Source organism: Palaemon carinicauda, chromosome 24 (genome assembly GCF_036898095.1).
Source record: "Palaemon carinicauda isolate YSFRI2023 chromosome 24, ASM3689809v2, whole genome shotgun sequence".
Taxonomy (NCBI): domain Eukaryota; kingdom Metazoa; phylum Arthropoda; class Malacostraca; order Decapoda; family Palaemonidae; genus Palaemon; species Palaemon carinicauda.
The window spans coordinates 76,753,737-76,779,814 of NC_090748.1; the positions used below are offsets into that span (position 1 = coordinate 76,753,737).

The window sequence follows — 26,078 nt, forward strand, 5'->3', positions numbered from 1 at the left end:
TAACGTTTCTCTCTCTTGCCCACATCAGGAGATTCTTTGACGTCTCGTACAGAGATATCGAGTGCGTTCCCCCTTGTTTTGAGATGTACGCCAATGCTGTCGTGTTGTCCGCATTGACCTGAACTACTTTGTTGGTGACTAAAGCCTCGAAACTTCTGATGGCTAAAAGAACTGCCAATAACTCCTTGTGGTTGATATGCAAGGATTTCTGGGGTTCTGTCCAAAGACCCGAGACTTCTAATTTGTCTAGGGTTGCTCCCCATCCTGTGTCCGAGGCGTCGGAGTATAACACAAGATCTGGGCTTTTCATTGACAAGTCGAGACCCTCCTGGAACTTGTCTGATTCCTCCCACAACTGAAGGCAGACTTTAATGGAGTTCTTGATAGGAATGGACATCGATTCTAAGTCCCTCTCCTTGTCCCAATGGCTGTTGAGATGGAACTGGAGAGGACGAAGATTCAGCCTTCCCAGTGGGACGAACTGCTCCAAGGAGGAGAGGGTTCCTATCAGACTCATCTATTTCCTTGCTTTGAAACGATCTCAGTTTCAACTTGGCTTGCTCTATCCTTGAGGGAGATGGAAAAGCCCGAAAAATCTGACTTCGTATCGTCATCCCCAAATATAAAATCTCTTGAGATGGAACCAAGAGAGACTTTTCCTTGTTTACAAGGAGACCTAGTTCTTCCGCAAGGTCCAAGGTTGTCTGAAGATCCTTCAGGCAGTGATCGTAAGAGTGCGCTCTGAGAAGCCAGTCGTCGAGATACAGGGAGGCTCTTATGCCCCTTGAATGTAAGATCTTTGCTACATTCAGCATGAGCTTCGTAAAGATCTGAGACCATCCAGTCGTCCCTCCTTACTGCTGCTAACACTGACTTCGAAGTCTCCATGGTGAACTTCGTTTTGATGATGAACCTGTTCAGCGCACTCACGTCCAGAACTGGACGCCATCCCCCCGAGTTCTTGTGTACCAGGAATAGCCGATTGTAGAAACCAGGTGAACGGATATCCTGAACCTTCTCTATGGCCCCCTTCTCTAACATAAGAGACACTTGGTTCGAAAGAGCTTGCCTCTTTGCCTCCTCTCTGTATCTGGGAGAGGGATCCACGGGCACTGAGACCAGGGGAGGGCTCCCTAGAAAGGGGATCTTGTAACCCTCCCTCAAGATCTGAATAGACCATAGGTCTGCCCCTCTCTTCTCCCACGCTTGCCAGAATTTGAGTAGCCTGGCACCCACTGCCTGAAGGCGAAAGCAGTCAGACTCTGCTTCGCCCTGCCCTGAAACCTCTTCTCTTACTCCTTCTAGCATCAGGTCTGGAGCTACCCCTACTAGAAGATCTTCCTCGAAAGGGCTGGGAAAACTTGGGAAAAGTATCTTTCTTAGACTTGCGGCTGATAAAAGAGGAAGGCAAAGCCTTTCTAGCGGACTTGGAGACAAGATCCTGAGTGGCATTCTGAGCTAAAGCTGCAGAGATCTCCCTGATAAGTTCTTGCGGAAACAGTAAAGGAGAAAGAGGAGCATATAAGAGTTCGGACTTCTGGAAGGGAGTCACCCCCGCCGAAAGAAAAGAGCAAAGTTGATCTCTTTTCTTAACCTGTTAACCGTCTCCGACGTCATATGTCGTCCTCCATTTTCTTTGCGCAACCGCACTTGACGGCATATGACGTCCACCACTTTAGAAGATATTTTCAAGGTGTCTTCGACGGCATATCACGCTCATATGTATAGAAAACGAAAGGAACATCGTCTGGCAACACCCTCGCCAAATCTGGTAATCATTGGCAACTGCGTTCACTCGATACCACGTTTAGTAGAACTGTTTCTTCAGTACCCATTTGGCGTTCGGCTGAGACGGGTCTCCTGTATTTTTCTCATCTCCCCGCTACCCTTCACGATGAGCGCTCGTAAAAAAATTACGCTATCAGAGGAGGAAATACGATTTATGATTGAGGAAAGTACTGATGGAGAAGAAAGTACTGATGGTGAAGAGGAAATTCAAGATGAGAGTGATAGCTCCACGTGCTCTAGTGAGAATGAAGATGAATTTTCATCGAGTGATGACGAAAACGTTTTGCCATCTGACTGGACGAGGAAAGGAAAGAGCAAGCTTCCATTCAAATTTCGTGGAGATAGAGGTGTAAAGTTCATCATCATAGATAAGGAAAATCCAATGGAATATTTTGCTAAATTTTTTGATGAAGAAGTTATTGATTATCTCGTGACAGAAACTAACAGATATGCAGGGGAATTTCTAGATGAAAATGGAGATAGATTATCCTCACAATCAAGAGTAAATAGGTGGTATGATACAGATGCGTGTGAAATGAAACTGTTTGTAGGCCTACTTATTTTGCAGGGCATTGATTCAAAGTTAGAAAATTCAATGTATTTCACATCACGTGAAAGTATTGCTACTCCTTTTTATCGGAAAGTGATGAGTGGTCGCAGATTTGATTTGCTGCAAAAATTCCTGCATTTAGTAGACAATGCAACCATAACAGATGGGCCTGGAAGAAAGACAGCTAAAATAAAACCATTCACAGACCTTATTTTGAAGAAGTTTCGGGAAAATTATATTCCAAGAAAGAATATATCTATTGATGAGTCTCTGATGAGATGGAAGGGGAACCTCTCATGGGTTCAATATATCCCAGCAAAGCGGAAAAGATTTGGTATAAAGTTTTTTGAACTTTGTGAAAGTAGCACTGGCTATATATGGAACTTTTGTATTTATTCAGGTAAAAACACAACATTTTTGGATAAATACAAGAATCTTCCTGTGACATCTAGAGTTGTTATGTCTCTTATGGATCCTCTTTTAGGAAAGGGATATTGTCTTTATACAGACAATTTTTATACTAGTCCCACACTCGCAGATATGCTTGTTGACAATGAAACTGAAACTGTTGGTACTCTGAGACTCACGAGAAAAGATGTGCCAGCATTTATAAAAAATGCTAAACTAAAAAAAGGTGAAACCGTAGCAGCATTCCGAAACAAATCAATGGTGTTGAAATGGAAAGACAAGAAAGACGTATGTGTTCTGAGTACTCTGCACGATGATTCCATGAAAATTGTAAAATCTAGGAGAGGACATGAAAAGTCTAAGCCAAAAGCAATTGAGGACTATAATAACAATATGGGTGGTGTTGATTTATCAGATAATCTTATGGTACATTTTTCAACAGCAAGAAACAGGCTGAAAAAGTATTACAAGAAGGTATTTCGGCACATGCTAGACATGTGTCTCCTAAATGCTTTCATTACGTACAAAATACTTGGTGGAAAGTTTCCAAGACGGGAGTTTATACTGAGGCTAGCTGAAAGAATGGTGTCTACATATGCAAGAAGAAATAAGGATGCAATAAGAAGACCAACAAGACTTGTTGCAAAGCCTTCACGCTTATTTGAAAGACATTTCCCTGAATATTGCCCTCCTACCGAAAAAAAAGCAAAAACCACTAAGGAAATGTGCTCTTTGCAGGAAAAATGGCAAAAGGAAGGAAACATCCTACTGGTGTAAAGAATGTGATGTTGGTTTGTGTGCAGCACCATGTTTCAAAGAATGGCACACACAGGAATAAATAGAACTGGAATATGAGAGGAGCAAAGAGATGAATGTCCCCCTTTGTGTTTTTTTTTTCTTTTCTCTTCCTTGATGTCGGCTACCTCCCATAATTGGGGGAAAGTGACATGGTATATAGATAGAATAGGAATACAAAATAATAAATATGTTTTGTTCATGATTAAAATAAAAATGTTTATTTGCAATTTTCTTTATTTCCTCAGATATTTTCTACGTAATTTGTTCATTATTTCAACAATGACTGAATATTTATGCCAAAAAAATAAGAAAATAAATACAAAAATCATAAAAGTAAAGTAAACAAGTTCATAAGAAATGAATAATACAAAAATATAAGAAATCATGCATTTTTTTTTTACCTAATTTCTTCATTATTTCAACAATAACTAAATGAGTATATTTATAAAAAAAAGAAATAAGAAAAGAAATAAAAAAAAAATAATAAAAAAAAGTAAACAAGTTCATAAGAAATGAATAATAAAAAAAAAAATGCATCAAGAAGATGAGACCGCATGGTCTAAGCTTAAGCACCAATCCGCTGGATAGGGGGTGACGCTCACAAAGCGAAAACGGTCAGGGAGAGGGACGGTTAACAGGTTAAGGATGCCTGCGGAAAAAAGAGCTACAAGTTCATTAGCGCCATCCCTCAAGGCCATGTCCATGCACGACATCAAATGGACCAGGGCAGAGGTATCCCCCTCTTTAAAAGCCTCAACTTTTTTACCCAAGGCCCCCAGCGTCCAGTCTAGGAAGTTAAAAACTCCAAAGGCCCGAAAAATTCCTTTGAGAAGGTGGTCCATTTCTGAAGTAGACCAAAAAATTTTGGTCTTCCTCATGGCCGACTGACGAGGAGCGTCTACGAGGATTGAGAAATCTCCCTGGGCAGAGGCAGGAATCCCCAAGCCGAGAACTTCTCCCGTCTCGTACCAGATGCTCAACCTTGAAGCCAGTTTAGCTGGAGGAAAGGAAAAAGACGTCTTTCCTAAGGCCTTCTTAGACCGTAACCAGTCACCCATTAATTTAAGAGCTCTCTCGGACGAACGTGACAGAACCATCTTAGTAAAACGGGCTTTCTTAGAGGCTTTGCCTAGAGTAAACTCAGACGGAGGAGAGCGCGGAGCTATAGGCACAAAAAAGTCCGAAAACTCTTCTGTAAAAACTCTCATAAGTTTTTTAAGATCAGCCGAATGACGGAAAGAAACAGAGTCCTCGTCTTCTGAAAAGTCATCAAACTCCAAAGGAGAAAGCTGGGCTTTTACTTCCTTCTCCAGCGACGTTCCTCCGGGAGCAGTAGGGTTAAGAGCGGTATCAATATCAGAAAAAACCTGAGTGCCAACCGCAATAGAAATAGGCTCATTGCGAACAGTAACAGGCGGCAGAGTCGCGTGCGGCTCAACCGAACGCTCGCGATCAGCCCGATCAGAGACGAGAAGTTCCTGTACATGAACCGCATCGATGTCTTGAAAAGGATAAGGCTCCTCCTCGTAATCCAAACTAACATCCGAAATATGACCAGGGAAAGGACGTTCAAGATCATATTCAGAAACACGCTTGCTATCAACTACTGGCAAGCAATCGGTACTACGAATCGCTCATTGTTCAGCGACTCGTTCGACTGTAACCATCCCGGAAATGCGACCTGAAGGACGCTCACTAAAATAATTGGCGGAGAGGGAAACTTCCTGAATGATAGGACGTTTGGCAGCCTGTTTAAAAGGACGTTCGGCAGCCTGTTTGCAAGGACGTTCGGCAGTCTGAACCTGAGGAGGATCGGCAGCCTGTTCAGTAGGAAGTTCAGGAGCCTGAGTCGAAGGGCGATCAAAAACCTGTTTAACAGGACGTCCGACGTCTTTCTTAGAAGAACGCACAGGCACACAGTCTCGATCACGTTCAATAAAAGAACTGTGGACTGCGGACTTAGGAGAACGATCACGGTCGCTTCCTAAAGGTCGTTTGTATAGGCTAGCAGGAAGCTCCGATCCTCGATTACGAGGCCGCTCGGAAACACGTCCTGGCTCACTTCTCCGATCACGATCGCTGATATGAGATTTGTTGCTGCGCTGGTATCATTGCATAAAGGAAGAGAACCTGCTTTGCATGTCTTGAAGAAAAACAATGTCGCATAAAGGAAGAGAACCTGCTTTGCATGTCTTGAAGAAAAACAATGTCAGGATCCGAACGTTGTGAAAACGGCGATGAGGTCATAACGTTCTCCTCACCGCTAAACGGAATAGAGCGCCTAGAAGGCAAAATCCATTCTGAAGGCTGCTTGGGAGCTTGGAATGAGGTAAAGCCTGGTCCTGGGTGCAGAGAAGGATCCTTGGAAACGTCCAGAGTCTTAAAAGGACGTTTGATCGGGGGGCTTTCAAAAGGCTCTGGAGAATCCCAATGACTGCATCCAGGCTTGGAACTAGCAGGACGTCGATAGGCCGAATCATAGGACCTCTTAAGAGGCCTGGAAGCGAGCTTCCAGCCTCTTTTAGGCAAGGGGTCATCCGAAGACGACGAAAAACACTTAACCTCACCTTTCCGATGGTGAGGGCGAACGTCCTGGGAGGGCCCACAGGTATGTTCGCGGGGACGACTGCTCGTTTGATAAAGCCTCTTGTCTCCTTTCGCCTTTCGACATTCCTTCTCCCAGGGGTTGGGGAGCTTGGAAGAGGTCTAGGACTAGGAGGACGACAGACACGAGCAGGCGCACCCTCCACTGCACTTAACTTCACTGCACTTGCACTTGAACCTTCACCTTTCAAAAGACGTACATCGGACATCAACTGTGTCCTGTCCGCAGCCAAAGATTCAACTTTAGCGCCAAGAGCTTGAATCGCCATTAACATATCTTTTAGTGAAGGTTCATTAGCAATTGCAATAGTGGGATCAGGATCTACCACTACAGGTGAAGGAATAGGATTAATGACATGGGAGGAGGAAATATCTCTAGAAGAGCGAGAAGAACTACGCCTCAATCTATCCCTTTCAAGTTTACGTCTGTATTTATCAAAATCAATCCATTCATGCTCTGACAGCAAAACACATTCGTCACAGCGATCACCTAAATCACACTCTTTACCCCTACATGCAACACAGAGAGAATGGGGGTCAAGAGAGGCCTTAGCCATACGGGTCTTACACCCACTAGTCACACATAACCTAAAAGTAATAGGGGGGGGAGGTGGCCATTTTGAAAAATTTAAGAGAATTCAGAAAAGCAAAGGTCAAAATTCATCTAATCCAAACAAAATCAAGAAATATCCAAAGCGAGATCAAAAACAAGCGGGAGTCAATAACCAAAGATTTGTACTTCACCAAAAAAACGATCAGTAATGACGGAGTAGAATTCACGTGTCGCCGCTAGCGACAGCAGGGAATATATGAGGGTCACTGGAATGGTTCCCAGGTACCTCGCTAGGGTGCAGGGGTGGTACACCTGGCTATTCAACTGGCGGTTGGCGAGAGTTTCGAATTTTCTGCCGTTGACGTCAGCGATGTAAGCTATATATATAACTACCGGATAAGTCTTGTGTTTAAAAAGTTGCAGATAAGTCTAGGAGCTCCTTACAGGTACGTGTGGCACCAGTAAAACCAAAGGGGAAACGGAAAAGGATTAGACCGTCTCCCTCTTGGGAAGACAGGGTGTTCTCCCTGTCAGACTCTTTCCGTTTCATGCCTATTTAGGTGGTACCGTTAAGCGTCTCGCCCTCCATCTCAGCCTGACGTCATTCCTCCCTCCGGAGAGGAACAACGACCCCTCAGGAAAGATGTGACCACAAAGCCTTCTCTTTTGGATGAATACCTGCCCTCTTGCAGGGAACCGAAGGACTCGTCTACTATTCCTAATTCCTCAGCGAGAGTTTCTGCACCTCAGCAAGAGAGGTCAAGTCTCTCGAACAAGGACGTCAGCAAAAGACGCCCTGCCAACGGCCTACCTTGACGACTACAACTCACCCCAGGCACCTATGGGTGAGAGCTTGGAGATGAAAGAACAATACAAATTTGAAGACAATCTATTGCCTAAAGCTGCTAGCCCTGAGCTAATGGAAACGGAGTAGAGAGAGTAAGAACACACCTTCTGGCAGGTCTTGGCCTACATTAGCTCCATCAATCTGCTGTCAAATCCATCGATAGCCCCTCAAAGTAGAAAAGACAAGGTCCTAGACCATGTCTAGGGCACCCAGAGACCCCTGAGGGCCAATGCAGCTATGCCCTGGTCGAAGGGGGTGAAGAGTGCCAGGAGGAAGGCAGTGTCTCAAGCTACAAGCTCCACTAGCTCCCTCCAAACAGGCTCCTCCTCTAAGCTCCTCTTGCTGCTATTTGTGCAGCAACGGAGATATTATGAAGTTATGAGTGAGCATCTTCTGGTATTACCTCTAGACCACTCTATAGAGGCACATACAAGAAAGGTTCCCTTTGAGAAATTGTTGGGACTCTCAGCCACTTACTCAGCTTCAGAAATCATCAACGAGGAGAAGGTTGCGAAGTATGCTATGCAGGCTAATTTGTGGCTGGATCTCTGATAGGGATCAGTGAGACACTTGATGAGGACTTATGGCTGTGTACGTGAGTCCACCAAGACATCGATAGAGACCTTTATTTTATCTGGCACCAGGACAATCAAATTCCTCTCTCACCAGGTTATTAACCTAAAGGCGAATACTATCCTGAAAAGACGGGACTCGATCATTGAAAGTTTCCATTAACAGCTCCCGCAAGCTGAGGTTTACAGGATGAGAAACTTCTCTTTAGAGGGGAGTTTACTATTCGACCCGGAAGAAGTCAAGTGGGTGGCGGAGAGGCGGAGAAAGTCAAACCAGGAATCCCTCCTCCATAAGGATTTGACATCACGGTATACTACCAACCTCCCCTACAAAAGAAACAACTTCCACCCAACTGCTGACGAATAGGACTATGGTTCCAAAACAACAACAACAGATGGTGTCTAAGAAGCCCTTTCAGGACAACCGGAAAGGGTTAAGGTCCTTCCGTGGAGGGAGAGGTAACAGAGAGCTGGACGAAGCTGCTCCCGCTAGGACGGGAATCCTCCCACCTGTCCACCTGTGGGGGGATGCCTGCAAAACCGCTGGCAAAGTTGGCTGCAGAACGGGGCTGAGCCCTGGACGGTTAAGGTGATTCGTTCAGGGTATCGCATCTCATTCACTCAATCCAATCCCAGCAAGCATCTACGCGATAGGATCCCCGAAGGAGTTGGTCCTTTTGGGCCGAAGTTCAGACCATATTGGAGAGGGTGCTCTCCAAGAGGTCCTCGACGGTTTACAGGCTTCTTCAGCCGACTCTTTTTTATGAAAAAGGAGTCTGGAGGCTGGAGACCAGTCATCGATCTCTCGGCCATGAACAAGTTTGTCAGACAAACTTCGTTCAGAATGGAAACTACGGACACGGACAGACTAGCAACAAGACCAATGGACTTCATGTGTACACTGGATCTCAAGGACGCATACTTCTGGATCCCAGTCCATCCGTCTTCAAGGAAGTATCTAAGGATCATGTTCGACCAAAAGCAATACCATTTCAAAGGTACGGTGTTTCGTCTTTCCATGGAACCTCAGGTTTTCAAGAATGTTTGCCCTAGTGTCATCTAGAGCTCACAGAATCGGCATCCGTCTCCTAAGATATCTGGACTACTGGTTGATTCTAGCAGATTCAGTGTCTACCCATCCTCAACACTGAGATCAGCTTCTAGGGCTTTGCCAAGATCTGGGGATCATAGTAAAGTCTAGGCATGATAATAGACACCATACAGCACAAAGCATTTCCACCAGGCAAAAGAATTCAGAGGTTGAGGAAGGTAGCAGGTCCCTTCCTCAGGCAAGAAGAGCTTCCAGCCCAGAGCTGGTTGCAACTCATAGGCCATCTAGTACCTAATGGTTGCCTCAGGATATGATCCTTCCAGTGGCGCCTCAAGTCCCAGTGGAATCAGGGAGGCGATTCCCCTGACACCCTGGTTCAACTATGGTTAGAGGTACTGTACTGACGGATTTTGGATGGTGGGTGGCAGCCGAGAACTTTTGCAAACGGGTTGGTCTTCTCGTCCCTCCCCTGGAACAGATGCTATTTCCGGATGCATCAAAAGAAGGGAGAGGGCTAATATGCTGCACCACACCATCTCTAGCCTTTGGTCCGAATCAGAACAGTACCTGCATATAAATCTCTTGGATATGAGGGCCGTCTTCCTTACCCTTCAACAGTTCCTTCAGTTCCTGGCGACACTATGGGCGGAAGACAACTTGGTGTCCCTGTCTGCTCTACTTGCTAACGATCTGAGCAGAGCAACTCAGATAGTGGGCACTGAGTGGTCTTTGAATTACCTAGTAGCCAGTAAAGTCCGGACTTTCTGGGGTTTCCAGACTGTGGACCTGTTCACAACAGCCCTGAATTTTAGGCACCCAATCTACTGCTCTCCAGTTCCAGATCCACAAACTCTCTGGCAAGATGTATTCCAACATCGGTGGGATAACATCGTTGTGTACACATTTTCCCCATTCTTTCTGATGAGAAACATCAGTGTGTACGCATTTTCCCCATTCTTTCTGATGAGAAAAGTCCTCAAAAAAAGTCAGAATAAGCAAGAACTTATCAATGACATTAATAGCTCCGCTATGGCATCACACAAAGTGGTTCCCCGGACCTTCTGCAGCTCTTGACAGAGCTTACGAAAGCACTTCCTCCTCGACACAAACTACTCAAACAACCACATGCCAACATCTTCCACAGAGTCATAGCTTTGCTTTGTCTTCATGCCTGGAGACTGTCCAGCATCTACTCACTCAGAGAGGATTTTTGCAACGAGCTGCGGAAAGAATGGCAGGACACCTCAGACTCTCTTCAGCGTCAGTCTACCAGGCTACGTGGTCTGTTTTCTGTGATTGGTGACGTGGAAGGAGTATCACTACCCTCGATGCCTCTATTCCAACAATAGCGGGAGTTCCTTGTAAACCTTCGGGAGGAAATGCTCCTCTCAATTTTAGCAGTGAGAGGCTACCGCTCAGCCTTGAGTCTCGGTTTCAGTGCTGAAAGGCTACCGTTCAGCCTCGAGTCTCGCCTTTAAACTGAAGGGAGTAGATAATTCCTCCTCAGAACTTTCTCTCCTAATTACCTGTCCCTCCTCGGAAGTTAGACCGCCTCTTTGTAAGGGGGTTCGAGTCTTCCAGTCTCTGAAGGGAGCTCCCTATGAACCATTATGCCAGGCATCAGATCGTCACCTTACTCTGAAGACGATGTTCCTACTCGCTCTGGCTTCAGCAAAGAGAATTAGTGAACTGCATGGGGAGAGGTACTCAGCTTCGTCTCCGAGTTTATTGCCAAATCTCAAAATCCAGGGGTAGCAGATCCTAGAGCTGGGCCCTTCAGGATTGAGTCTTCATTCTGTAACAGAAGACCCAGACCAACTAGTACTTAGCCCAGTAAGGAGTCTTAAAAAGGACAGCAACAGCTTGGCCCCCTGTGTTGGTACTCTTTGTCAGCATGGGGAAGGTCATGCAAAACATCATCTCATCATGGATTCACAAGATCATCAAGCTGGCAATTAATCCTGACCCTCCTCCACCACTAAGACCCAGAGCTCATCATGTCAGGGGGATTGTAACGTCCCTGGCGTTCAAAAAGAACTACTCTGTGGCACAGGTATTGCAAGCGGGCATGTGAAAGCTTCTGACGACCTTCACTGCCCACTACCTGCAAGACGTAACCCAGAGGAGCATGGAAATGTTTTCCAATAGTCCTATGGTGGCTGCACAAGTGGTCTAAATACCTTAAAGCTCGTTGATGGGCAAGTAGCAGAGGATTGAGGGCTGAGGTTACCCAAGTTAGTCTGGGGGTGAAAGAGTTAAAATGTTTGGCTTCCTTCTTTTCTTCACCTTCCTCTCCCTTAAAGAATCCGCACCATGGATCTCGGCACAGCTGACCTCACCTCACTACAGGTATGATCCATTTCCCTTGTGTAACCTAGTATAGAAAAAATACTTGTTACGTCCCCAATCCCGCTAGCGAGGGGGATTGGGTAAGGTCTAAGTACTCCAATATTCCTATGACTCGAAGATCCTATTACTAGACCAAATGACATTGCTAGTGTCACAAACACACAGCTTGCACAGGACACTATACTCAATTTTTCTTAATGAGGCGCATTTGCATTGACTCGCAGCGGTGCCTTTTTACCTCGGAAAAGTTTCCTGCAATCTGATTGGTTAGAATTATCTTGTTCAACCAATAAGCGATCAGGAAACTTTTCCGAGCTGAAAGGGCACCCCTGCGAGTCGGTGCAAATCTGCCTCACTAAAAAGAATTGAGTATAGTCGTATATAGCACGATAATTTTAGCGAGGTGCAGGATTCCTACCATTTACGATTTATATAGTAGGAAGAGAACCCCGGGTCAAGAGCCAGTTGACACGTACTTTCACTCTCCTAAGAGGTAAGTCAACCCCTATAAACAGCAAGGGTTTGTTCAGTGATGGAATAAATGATAAATTTGGAAGTAATTTGTATTTTTCCTAACGATACAAATTGGGGGCTATTTATACGGATTGGACGGCCAGCACCTATCCCCAAGAAAATCCTGCCTGTAAGCAAAGTGGGTGCTCAGCCAAGGTGAGTGAGTGAGCAGGGTAGCAGGCTACCCCCAACCCACCCGCTAACTAGCTGTTGGCGGAGTTATCCCTCGCTAAATGTCTAATGGCTCGTCTTTCAGCTACGCCGAAGGTATCCCTTATAAATAGCTCCAGGTTCGTATTGTTAGGAAAAATACAAATTACTTCTAAATTTGTAATTTTTTATGAAACATATTCTTTCTTGCAATGAATAGCACAGGAATCCCTAGTAAAATCACACATTTCTCAAAAAAAGAAAATTCTTTAGAGCTATAATAAATGGAATTTCAATAACAAAATTGACAATTTCAATACTTGCCTGCAGTCCACCTGGCTTCCTTTTTTAAGCTTATTTGTATAATGATATCATAGAATATCTGATATGTGCAGTTTGACTTACCATTTTTTTTATTCATGGAAAATATTCAAGCAAATAATTTCTCCTTTCCATAAAATTAAAAGTGTCAAGGAGGGATGGGGTATGGGCGGGGAGTTTCTTTTGAATGTGGAAGGATGGATGAATAGTATGTTTATAATTTTTTTTTCAACTTCAATACATGTTTAAAGCATAAAAGCAAATTTCATTAAACAATTTTCTATGATAGTATTGACTAGATTTGGCTGCATATACAGTACATAAAGCTGTTGATAAAGTGTGTTGATTTTATAAGGATATAAGAGGTATTAGAGATTAGTAACACTGGTAGCAGATATTTGTGAATTTTCTATATTCACAGGAATCTCCTTTACCCAATTCCTAAGAAAGTTAATGGCTGACTGTACAGAATCACCTGTTAACAAACTTCATTGAGAAATAAGAAAAATACTCAAAAAGTATGAAGATAAACTGATCTAGAAATCACTTGGCTTAATAAAAAAAAAACATGATGGCTGACATTACCAGTGTAAATACTCATTTTGTAATTGATTTTTAAAAGAAGTGTCATGATAATAAGGATTAGAATAAGTTAGATGACAAGGAAGAAAATATTCTAATAAAATAATATACTGTATACTTACTCGTGGCATGGTAACTTGACCTTGCATCTGTTGAAAGCAGCTTTCTTGATATGTGGTGCTTAACACTGCAGATTGCTCTGGTGTACCAGCAACCTTTTTGTCACGAAGACGTGACCAGTACATGTAACGTTCTTTCTTCAAGGTATTTTGACCAGCAACAGCTGATAATGAACGCCTATGTGCTGCATTTACGATTGAGAGAGGGTGAAGAGTCTCTAGCACAGGTGTTAATGCCTAAAAAAAAATAAATTATTTTTAAGTAATTTGTATTTTTCCTAACACACTTACCTAGAACTACCTTCTTAGGAGTTACTGGTAACCCTACCTAACCGACCAGCTTTTTGTAAAGTTTACCCTCTTTCCGTTTTCTACGGGGTCAACCTCAGGCAGTGTGATACGTGCCCTGAGGCGACCCGGGGTCGGGCAGCGTGCTAGCTCAGGTCGAATCGTCAGTAAGTTTCGTTGGAACAGGTACTACTCAATCCTGCAGGTTCTCGGGGAAGGATAGGTAGGCCATAACCCGAAGGTAGTTCTAGGTAAGTACAGTATGTTAGGAAAAATACAAATTACTTAAAAATTTGTGATTTGTTCCAACACGGTTACTTACCTAGAACTACCTTCTTAGGAGACTTACACTTTAGGAGGTGGGAGTGTCCGGCAGGGATCAGAAGTCGACGGGGAGGCACGCGAGAGAGGGAACCTCTAAGGAGGTCTTGGTTCCACGACCACTAGAAAACTGCACAAAAAGTAGGGGAAACTATCCAAAACACTCACTTAGTGTCTAATGGCTTACCTTTTCAAAACCAACTCCGATACATGTCCTCTTGAAGGGCGTTCCTTTAAGTGACTAAGGTCTTTTCAACATCTTCCTGGCCCGGAGAGTCCGGGGAAGGAAGAAAAGGGGGGTAAGGTTAGGGAAGGAACTAGTGTCTCTTGGCATTAACACCCCCGGTTACCCTGGGGCTATGACCTTAGATCTCTTGAAGGGCCGAAATGATTGGGCCAATGGAAAACCTGTCCAAGGATTTCCTCGAGCAACCTTTGAGATAGTGTTCCGTGAAGGTGGACTGTCTAGACCAGGTCCCAGCCTTCAGGATCTTTCGCACAGCCATGTTTTTCTCAAAGGCCAGGGAGGTGCTCAGACCTCTAATATCATGTGGCCTTGGTTTTCCTGGGAGAGGAGTCCCAGAAGCCTTGTAGGCCCTCTTTATCACCTGTCGCAGCCAGAAAGAGATAGAGTTCTTCGAGATCGGTTTCTTCACCCGGCCTGTTGAGATGAATAAATTTTTTGATCTGAGGGCGGAATTTTGCGGTCCTCTCCAGGTATTTTCTTACTGTTCTCACGGGACATAAGAGTAGATCCTTCGGGTTGTCGGAGCGAGGGATGGTTGGCACCGAAAAACCATCAAACCGAGGATCCCAATACGCCGGGTTCTGCGTCTTCGCCACAAAGCTAGGGACGGACCTAAAGGTAACTTCTCTCCACCCTTTGGAGCGTGAGACCTCGTAAGAGAGGCCGTGTAACTCTCTAACTCTTTTCGCTGAGGCCAGGGCTAAAAGAAATGCTGTTTTAAGGGTGAGTTCCCTGTCTAGTACGTCCCTGAGAGGTTCGAAGGGTGGCTCTGACCGAACCTTGAGAACTCTGGCTAGGTCCCACTGCGGAACCCGTACCTCCTGGGGGGACATGATTGTTCAAAACTGCGGATGAGCATAGAGATGTGCCTTGAGGCTCCCAAGTCAATGCCCCTAAGAAGGAAGACTTGACCTAGGGCTGCTCGAACTCCTTTGATGGCCGGAATGGACGAACCCACGTCGTCTCTCAGGTACACCAGAAAGTCTGCAATGTCCTGGATCGACGCCCCTAAGGGCCTGATGTTCTTGGACACACACCACTTCACGAAGACTGTCCACTTTGCCTGGTAGACTACTGCCGAGGAACGCCGTAGATAACCCAACATCCTCGCCGCGGTTCTCGATGAGTATCCTTCCTTCTTCAGGAGCTTCTCGATAACCTCCACGCGTGAAGGCGGAGGGATCGAGGGTTTTCGTGCCACCTGTGAAAGTGAGGTTGACGCAGGAGGTCTGGCCTGTTCGGAAGCGGCCAAGGAGGACGAAGATCTAATTCTTTTAGGTCTGCGAACTAATCTCTCTCCGGCCACCAGGGCGATACCAAAGTCATCGACAGGTTGGACGACACTCTCACTCTATTCAACACTTGCCTGATCAAACTGAAGGGAGGGAAGGCGTACACATCGAGGTCGTCCCAGGGATGTTGGAAGGCGTCCTCGAACGCTGCTGACGGGTCTGGGATCGGAGAACAGAACACGGGGAGTTGGGCGTTCAGACGTGTGGCGAATAAGTCTATCACTGGGGAGCCCCACATTAGGATGACTGCCCGATCTACCTCCGGGTGTAGGGTCCACTCTGAACCTATCACTTGACCCGCCCTGCTGAGGCCGTCGGCCATCACGTTCCTCTTTCCTGGGATGAACCTTGACGTCAGTTCTATCCCTTCTTCAGTCGCCCACTCTAACAGTTCCGTGGCTAGGGCGCATAGGACCCTTGACTTCATGCCTCCCTCTTTCTTTACACACACCCCTACTGTGGCGTTGTCGCACATTAACGCCACAGTGTTTCCTCGCAGGAAGTGCACGAACTGTCAACACGCCCTCAGAACCGCTATCATCTCCAGGATGTTTATATGGAGAGACGCCTCCTCGCTGGACCACTGCCTTTTTGTTGATTCCCCTAGCAGGTGTGCTCCCCAACCCTCCTTCGATGCGTCCGTGAACAACAGCATCTCCGGGGGATCGGGGGCGAAGGGCATTCCCTTCTCTGTGTTCGACCTGATGTTCCACCAAAGAAGGGTCTCTCCCGTCTTCGGGAGGACTAGGACTATTTTGTGGGGCTCCTTGCCTTGGGTCCACGACTCCTTCAGATTCCACTGTACCGGGGGAGCCTGAGTCTCCCTTGCGGTACTAATTTTTCCAGCGAAACCAGATGACCCAGTAACTTCTGCCCGTCCTTGGCCCTCCAGGGTTGTCCCGTCAGGAAGGGTTGAAGGATATGTTCCAGGTTGGCTAACCTCTCCCCTGAGGGGAAGGCTCTTACTAACTGGGTGTCCAGGACCATCCCCAAGTAAGTCATTCTGGTGCTGGGGACTAGTTGGGACTCTCCTAGGTTGACCGTGATCCCTATTACCCTGCAGAGGTCGAGCAACATAACGCCTTGCTCCTTCAGTTGTTCCCTTGAGGCAGAAAGAAGCAACCAGTCGTCCAGGTACCTGAGCAGTCGTATGCCTTTCTCGTGCCCATGCCGAGATCGTGGTGAACACCATCGTGAACACCTACGGGGCCGTCGAAAGGCCGAAGCACAGGGTTTTGAACTGCAGGACACTGGACTCACACTTGATTCTGAGGAACTTCCTGCTGGAGGGGTGCACGGGGACCATAGGCATCCTTGAGGTCGAGAGACATGAGGAAATCCCCCTCCCTCAAGGCTGCGAGCACTGTCTTGGGGGTGTCCATTTTGAAGTCCGTCTTTGAGAAGAACTTGTTGAGGGCTGAGAGATCTATGACCGGCCTCCACCCTCCTATCGATTCCTCCACAAGGAAGAGCCTGCTGAAGAAACCCGGGCCGGGGTTCTCCACTGGCTCTAAATCTCCCTTGGCAATCATGGACGCTACTTCCTCTTGTAGTGCCGACTTCTTCAAGGGGTCCTTTGGAACCAGCCACTCGGCCCGATGGGCTGGGATGAGAGGGGGAGGCTCTTCTAGGAAAAGGGAATCTGTAGCCCTCTTTCAGGACCGTCACCGTCCAGGGATCCGCACCGAGATCCCGCCATGTTTGCCAAAAATGTCTGAGGCATCCCCCTACAAGGGGCTCCTAAAGGAGTAGGGGGCCTCTCTTCCTACCTCCTTCTGGAGGAGCGGCCAGAGAGACCTCTCCTAGAGTTACTGTAGGAGGGTCTGAAGGCTGACTGAGGGGCTGCGTTGGTCCTACGGGTGGGCTGCTGAGAGGTTTGAAGCCAAGGAGCTGACGGTGGGTCTCTTCGAGGCAGCAAAGGGGCGGACTGGGAGGAGTGAGGGACGTCCGCTGAGGCTCCTCTAAACACGGGCTTCCTCATAGGGAGGGGGGGCCTAAGGTCCGTGTCTCTCACCCTCCTCACTTTCTCCATCGTATCCTCCACCAATTTGATGGGGAAAATGTTGTTTCCCCACACGGAGGAATTCCTCAGTCTCCTAGCTTCTCTGTCCGGTAACTTCCGCACCAACTTGCTAAGGGCAGTATCCCTCTTTCTAAGTACCCAGTTCATAGCTATAGACAGGGACTGGGACGACAAAAACTTAAAGGCCTTGCCTCCTGAACTAACTAGCTCCTTCAGCGTGGCCTGATTGTCTGGAAGGGAGAGGTCGTGGGACGCCTGAAACCCCACCAAGTCGCAAGACCACCAATCCAACCAGGATGACATGTAGACAAGGTCCTGTGCCATGTCCTCGATCATAGAGGCTTCTGACGGGGAAAAGCACACGGGGGCAGTGGTGGACCTGTCTTCCGAGGCTCCCTGGTTCAGTGAGGTCACCGCTGTTCTACCGCACAGGGTCCGCCGCGATGCCCCAATGGGACGTAGAAACGTTTCTGTGATTTCAGCCCTAAAAGCAGTTTGGAGGAACTCTGGCTTCTGGGGGCCTCCCCCAGTCCTGCCAGGTAGCTATCTATTTTCTCCATCCCCAACTTCACGTCCAGAGTGAGAGGGAGAGACAATGAAGGCTTTTGTTGCACAGGGTTGACGATCATTATGGACAGTCCGGAGAGCCCGGCCTTTGCTGCTGAGGGCTTAGGTTCGTCTAATCGGTGGTGTCGACGAATTAGGGCCAGAACCTTACGGTAGGAGATGTCGTCAGACGAGCACTCCCCTCCTTCCACCAGGTCGTCCGCCACCAGTTCCTCCATACGGGGGTACTCCGTGACGGTGGGAAAGGCAACGCTGGACGAGTCTGCACGTGGTATGGGCTGCCCCGTAGGGACGAAGGTATCCGTCATGGAAGTACTTTGTGCCACGGGGGACTCCGTGGATGGGGGATCCATGCGGACCGAAGGGCGCCCTTGGTGCTTTAGGAAGGCCTCCAAGGTGCCCGCGGTCGACGCTAAGCCTTCCTTCATAAGATACCCGTGGTATGGGCTGCCCCGTGGGGACGAAGGTATCCGTCATGGGAGTACCTTCTTCCACGGGGGACTCCGTGGATGGGGGATCCATGCGGACCGACGGGCGCCCTTGGTGCTATAGGAAGGCCTCCAAGGTGCCCGTGGACGACGCTAAGCCTTCCTTCATAAGACGTATGTCCTTCCTAAGGCCACCGTTGGGTTAGTCACTACACGGGGAGCCTGGTTCGACCCCTCTTGCCGGGCGACTGGTCCGAAGGAGGAGGTAGGAGGATGAGACACAGAAGGCGAGGCTCTAGGGAGCCACCCGGAAGCGGCCGCGGCTGTGGTAACCTTAAACAGCTCGCTCCGGGGCACTGTGATGTTCACCCACTCCTTGGACTTGCTCGTTGGCTTTCTTCTTAGATGAAACGTCCAAGACTGCGGGGGGGGGAAACCTCGACGTTTCTCAGGTGTGGGAGGCTGCAGAAACACGGGGGGTAACGTAGACAAGGGAGCGGTTGAAGTACCTGAAATACGCCATGATGCCGGGGAAGAATCCACACTTGGTTTCCCCCACATAGGATCTTCCGAGGAGACGGGACCTGCGGGCACCAGGACCTCGCCTCCTACTCACACTCCCGCACTACTCTCAGGCCCCACACATGCCTGCCCCACACTAGACACTTCCCCCACAGGAATATTAGACTCTTGGGGAAGGGCAATGGGCCTCTTCCCCGCAACAGACTTACCTCGTCCCCTACTCTGGGTAGGGGAAGAAGGACGGGAGCTACGGTCTGCCGAGACGTCTGGGGAAACCACAGGCGACGAAACACTGGATTCCTTAGGCGACTTCTTAGCCGCCTTCTTCTTAGTCCCGAAGAGCACCCACTGGATTTCCCTCCAGTTAGCACACTCCGGGCACGTAGAGGCAGGGGAACACACTTTCCCCCTACACGTGGAGCACAAGGAGTGGGGATCAATCTCAGGTTGATCCATAACGCAACGCTAATACACCCAGAGACACAAGGATGCAAATGGAAAGTGAAAGGGAAACACGTGGGTAACACGCGGTAAGCACAAAGGATCGGGGGACACAAAGGGTCGCACAAGGTAAGAGAGAGCGCGGCGAGATGTTGATCACGCCGCGACCAGAAACTTACTGGCGATTCGACCTGAGCTAGCACGCTGCCCGACCCCGGGTCACCTCAGGGCACGTATCACACTGCCTGAGGTTGACCCCGTAGAAAACGGAAAGAGGGTAAACTATACAAAAAGCTGGTCGGTTAGGTAGAGTTACCAGTAACTCCTAAGAAGGTAGTTCTAGGTAAGTAACCGTGTTGGAACAATCTTATTTTAACATAGACTTCACAATCTTTAAAAATGGGCATCATATAATTACCATATACAGTATGTACATATATACTATACTTTGTGAAATATAGTCACTTATAAAAGCTGCATTTGACAGAAAAATATCTACAGTATATCAAACCTCAATGAAAAGTTGAGTAGATTCAAGAGCCATGGGTGACAACATTATATCCACATCTTTCTTCAGCTTAATGACTACAGTAGTTCGGGTAGTATTGGCATCACAAACGCCTACCATTTCCTGTTAAGTGAAAAAAATTATTTTTCCTCTAAGAATACTATCTACATGAATTTTGTGAAAAAATCTACAAAAAATATAATGGTAATAAAAAGTCCAATCTCCTTCCAAAGCAAGAGCACCATGTTGGTTTATGCCCTGCAATTTTCCTTTCTATGCACATGGTAAAGAGTAATGCAATACATTCTGTATAGCAACCTTTAAATTCCAACTATACTGCTATCCATCTTTTGCAAACTCCACTCCTTGTGGTCTCTGTCCACTTATCTTTTAAAGAGCTCCAACTATATCTTAAGTCTGATCCTAACCCCTCACTACAAACAAACTCCATGTACTAGTTCTATGAGAATCCAGGCTGTGACTAATGAATGATGTAATAATGGTGAACAAAAAAGAACATACCGTTATCACAAAATTAAATCTCTTAGCTAAGCAACAATACTCCTGTGGATAGGAAAGGCAAGTACAGTTTAGTTTTATCCATGTATTTTTGGGAGGGCACTTAGTTATAACTCCTCCATTTGCTTCAAGTGATAAATTTGTTAAAACTGATTAAGAAATGAGGCATTCAATATTTCGATGAGCAATCCTGGCTTTAGACAGTAATAACTTATTTCATTATCCTAATAACAATTTAAATTATAAAAAAGTACAATACTTGTTACCTATTAAGACCATTTATTAGATAGTAATGTCTTCTAAACAGACACATTTCAAGTTAATGAGGTGCGCCATAAACCTAAAAAATAAAACAGGTTTGAGTTACAAAGACTTTTTATATTACATCTAAATAATAATACCCAGGAGTGTTGTGGCATGGAATTATTTAATAGCTTTAAAATATTTTTTTCAGAGGTAATTTCTTAAGAGTATGAACAGTTTTGTATGGATAAATTTGGAGATAAATGAGGAGGTTTTGATGAAGTCAAACCCTATTTTGGGGGGAGGTGCTGTGTGATCTCCAAGAACTTTCCTGTTAAAGGCTAGAAAAGGGAATCAGATACAACTTAAAAAAAACAAAGAATTATTGTCATCCATGTCTCAGAGCTCATGTTTCAACATGCAAAGCACGGATTCAGCAAGTTTTCTTACTATGAAATCTCCTCCATTTCTTATTAAATCAATTGTTAGGCCATCTTCTACTGCTGTTTTCCCTCTTTCCGTGTCTTTTAATGCTTTCTTTACACTCAATGTGTATTAGGGACACAAGGATGGTTCAGGCTCTACTGAACTGAACACAGCAACTCCAATACTAAACTTTGATGACAACAGATAATGTCTCTACAAAGACCCAATACTAATACTGTAGACAAAGATGGTGGCTGGGGGAAAACAAAGTGGGCAGGTAAGATATAATATGAACCACCTGAGTGAATAACAGAGACAGTGGTTTGCCCCAGGGTATTCTTGCATCACAAGTTTCCTTGTCAGTCATGCATTTATATAGCAAAAATTTTATTTTTTTGTGTTTCTCTACTTTATTTTAGAATAGCGCCAACATATCCCTGCATGTCGTAAGAGGGGACTAAAAGGAACAGGACGAGGGGACTTGGAATCCCCTTTCCTGTATAGTTACTTCCAATGAGTTATCAAAGAGGAGGAGCTGGAGGAGAGTGACTGCTCCCCGCACTCTAGTTTTGGGGTGTCTGAATGTGCGTGGATGTAGTATGATAACGATTAAAAGATGTGAGATTAGATGTTTTGGAATAGAATGATGGATACATTGGCATTGTATGAGACAAAGATAAAAGGGAAGAGTGAAGTGATGTTTGGTGAAGTGACAGGTGGAGTATCTGAGATTGAAAGGGGAAGAGCAAGAGAGGATGTGGCCTTATTGCTGAGTGAATGGATGACAGGTAAAATAGTGGAATGGAAGGAGGTATCAACTAGGTTAATGCGGTCAAGAGTTAGGTTGGGTAGGGAATGTAGGGCTTTTGTTAAAGGGTATGAGCCAGGTTGTGAGAAAAGTGAAGAAGAGCGGAATGAATTCTGGTATGAATTAACTAGGTGTGTAGATGGACTGGGTAAAAGGAATTATGTAGTTGTGATAAGTGACTTAAGTGCCAGAGTGAGTGCTGGAGAGATAGATGTCATTGGGAAGTGTGTGGCATACCAGGTGAAAATGAGTGGTCAGAGACTGGTAGATGTGTGTTGAACAGGAGCTGATGATAAGTTGTAGTTTTTTTTCAAAAAGAAAGATAATAACAAGTATACATAGGTAAGAGTGGCAAGTGGAAGAGTAATAGAAAGGGCACTAATGAATTGTGTGTGTGGATAACAAGAAGGATGTTTGGAAAACTGAAGGATGTGCATGTATTTAGGAGTAAGGCTAATGGTATGTCTGATTATTTTTTGGTAGAAGGAAAATTTGTTGCAAAATAGTAGGGAAGATGTAAAAGAGAGGTAGTGAATGGTTGGAGTTGAAAAAACCAAAGGTAAAAAGTGACTATCAAGGATGGCCGGAAGTGGCATATGACTGCATGAAAATGAGAGAAACTGGTGATCTAGAGGAGGAGTCGAAGTTAGTAAAAGAAAATTTTATTGGGATAGCAAGTGATGTGTGTGGCAAGAGGATTGTTGGAGGCAGCATGAAGAAAGGTAGTGAATGGTGGAATGAAGGAGTTAAGACAAAAGTGGAATAGAAAAAGGGGGCATTTGAAGAACGGCTGCAGATTAATAGTGTAGAGAAGAATAGATATGATCAACATAGAGAGAAAAATGTGAAAGTAAACATAAAGGAGCTGAGGCAAAGAGGACGACTGACTGGAAGTTGGGTCAGGGATTGGGTCGTTCGTATGAAGAGAATAAGAAGTTTTGGAGAGAAGTGAAGAGAGTAAGGAAGGATGGATTGAGAAATAAAGAGACAGTGAAAGATGAAAATGGAAGGTTATTGAATGGAGAGTATGCAAAAAAAAAGGTAGATTGAATATTTTGAAAGGTTGTTAAATGTGAGGATAATAGGGAGGTAGATATAATTGGTGTTACAGGTGTTGAGGTGCCAGTGATGGGGGATGAGGATAGGATATGAGAATGAGAGAGAGAGATTACAAGAGAGGAAGTGAAGAGAGCATTATATGAAATGCGAGCAGGAAAAGCACCTAGTATTGACAGTGTGATGGCCGAGATGTTAAAGGAAGGGGGTGTGACTGTACTTGAATGGTTAGTGAGAGTGTTTAATATATAGTGTTTTATGTAGTAAATGGTAACAGTGGACTGGGTGTGTGTGTATTGTTCCGCTATACAAAGGTAAGGGAGATGTGGATGAGTGTTGTAATTAAGGGGGTATTAGTTTGTTGAGTGCTGTTAGAAAAGTGTACAAGGGGCAAGGATAAGGTTTCCGAGGCCAAAAATCGAAAAATTCTGGTATATGAGTTAAATACAGAGAAAAATTCTCCAACGCTTTGGTAACATTGTCCAGAAGTTTCATGGCGAAATCTTACCTCTAAGTATTTTATTTTATTATTTTATAATAGCTTTGACGTGCTCTTAGCGGGTAGTAAACAATGCGTAGTATATGTCAAAATAGTTATATTTCACGTTTTATTTGTTATTTATTAAGAATTTGCGTAATAAAATAGGTAAAAATAGGTATACTGGCAACTATACATGTTGGACGAAAGAATGGACACGCCAATAAGAAGGAAGATGAGGAGGAAGATAGTAAGAAAGGATCTCTCAGAGTACGCCGCTGGAGCTTTTTAAACTTTAAATGCCCAAAACTCAAAAGTAAGTTATCGTCATTTAAATTGACACTATATCTTTATTTTTTGAGATATTCATGTGCAGTTTTTTTTCATTATTATTGGCAATGACAGGGCTTTGATTTAACAAAGGGCATTTTTTTATATTTTAATTTTTACTATTTGTTTTTCTTATTTAATCACAAATATTTTATTGATGCCAAAAAGTGCAACTTCAAAAATATTTTTTACAGTTATTTTCACCTTTTTGAAGAAACCATTTTGCGTATCTATTACTTGAAAGTTCTTCTTTCTATAGCAACTTTCAAAAGTCAATATCTTGATATTTGTAGATGGAGTGTTACTTCAAAAAGTGGGGAAATTTACTGCAAATTTTACTTATTTTCTTTTTTTTTTTTCTTTTACACGGATCTTCATGAAACTTTCTACACACGTTAGTAGGCATGCTTTCTATTAGCAAATAAAATTTCATTTGAATTGGTCAATTAGTTTTATTTTCCTAAAAAAATTGACTACCACTAATTAAAAGGATTAAGGAAAAAACATAGGATGCAATCTTAGAAATACAGGGTGGTTTTAGAAGAGGTAGGGGATGTATGGATCAGATTTTTACAGTTAGGTAGATATGCAAGAAATATTTAGCAAACAGAAAGGAGGTGTATGTTGCATTTATAATAGAGTTGATAGGGAAATGGTGAGGAGTATGATGAGGCTATAGGGAAATAGTGCAGTGAAGAGTTTATACATAGGCATTAAAGCGTGTCTTAAGATATGGTTTCCAGTGAGAGCAGGACTGAGACAGGGCTATGTGATGTCACCATGGTTGTTCAATTTGTTTGCTGATGGAGTTTTGAGGGAGGTGAATGCTCGAGTGCTTGATCGAGGATTGAAACTGATGGATAAGAGTGATCATGAGTGGAAGGTGAATCAGTTATTATTTGCAAATGATAGGGTATTGGTTGCAGACTTGGAGAAGCTGGGTCGATTAGAAACAGAATTAGGAAGTTAAGAGTTAATGTGGGTAGGAGTAAAGTTATATGTATGAGAAGGGAGGATGGAGCTCATGTCATGCTGAATGGAAAGTTACTTGAGGAAGTAATAATTTTAAGTACTTAGGGTCTGTTGTTGTTGCAATGGTGAAATGGAAGCAGATATACATCAGAGTGAATGAAGGATGTAAAGAGTTGGGGGTAGTGAAGGAAATGGTAAAGAATAGAGAGTTAGGAATGAATGTAAAGAGTTCTGTATGGGAAAGTGATTGTACCAACTGTGATGTATGAATCAGAGTTGTAGGGAATGAAAGTGACGGAGAGACAGAAATTGAATGTGTTCGAGATGAAGTGTTTGAGGAGTATGGCTCGTGTATCTCGATTAGATAGGGTTGGGAACGAAGTAGTGAGGGTGAGAACGGGTGTAAGAAATTAATTAGCCGCTAGAGTAGACATGAATGTGCTAAGGTGGTTTGGCCATGTAGAGAGAATGGAAAATGGCTGTCTGCTGATGGAAGGTGATGAATACAAGAGTTGATGGAAGTACAAGAGGAAGGCCAAGGTTAGGGTGGCTGGATGGAGTGAAGAATGTTCTAGGTGATATGAGGATAGATGTGAGAATGAATTTTCTATGATTTATGAACACCCTCAAAATAGGGATAATGTAGGTAATAGATTTGTCAGTCAAACAAAATAGTCTTGAAAAATGGCATCCTCTCAATAAATCTCTCTACATTTTACTTGCAAGAAAACATCTCTACTATCTAACAAAATTTCAAAGGGTCTTTATTCTCCTATACATTGTACACTGTTCAATAGTGAGAAGGATTATTAAAAATAAACATAGTAAGCTTCAGTAAAATAAATAAAAATAACCAGATGTGAAGAAACATTACCTGTGAGTCATCATGACCCGACTCCTCTTGTGTATCACCCCATGTAAAAACTGGAGTATCCCATGTATAAGGGTGAGATGGAGTTCGCCCAGATGGTGGTTGTGGAGATCGAGGAGGAACTGGCCTATTGCCTTCAACCATTCTTATAGCTGTAAACCCTTCACTGATTTTCTCAAAGACAGGAGTGTGGCAATCGGGAGAACTGCAGTTACAGGCAGTGAAACTTGGGACTGCAGCATCCCAGTTTAGACATCGAAGCTGAATAAAAAGAAAAAAGTAATGGAAAGATGTCTTTTTTTAACCAGTCTTATGATAATGAATGTTTCACTAATTCTCATTCACATCACACACCCTAAATCACTATTGTTCCTAAATAAATAGGTCACTTTTTATACATAGTTTGCTCAAAGGCCCTGTCTCCATTCATATTTTGCTGATGTCATTCATGCATTACTAAACAATTTATTCATCTGAAGTACTCTTCACCAAAAAAAAATTTAATAATAAAGTAGTCCATTTAAGATTATAAA

The 26,078-nt window shown here is 44.7% G+C and overlaps 1 protein-coding gene across 1 annotated transcript in view; it reads right to left on the reverse strand.

Moving 5' to 3' along the window:
• The window catches only part of tweek (transmembrane protein KIAA1109 homolog tweek), a 789,520-nt gene that overhangs the window by 428,363 nt on the left and 335,079 nt on the right, over positions 1–26,078 (reverse strand). Inside the window, 3 exon segments of the mRNA XM_068348609.1 lie at positions 13,209–13,442; positions 19,846–19,965; positions 25,549–25,806. Of these exon segments, the coding sequence (XP_068204710.1) occupies positions 13,209–13,442; positions 19,846–19,965; positions 25,549–25,806 (612 nt within the window).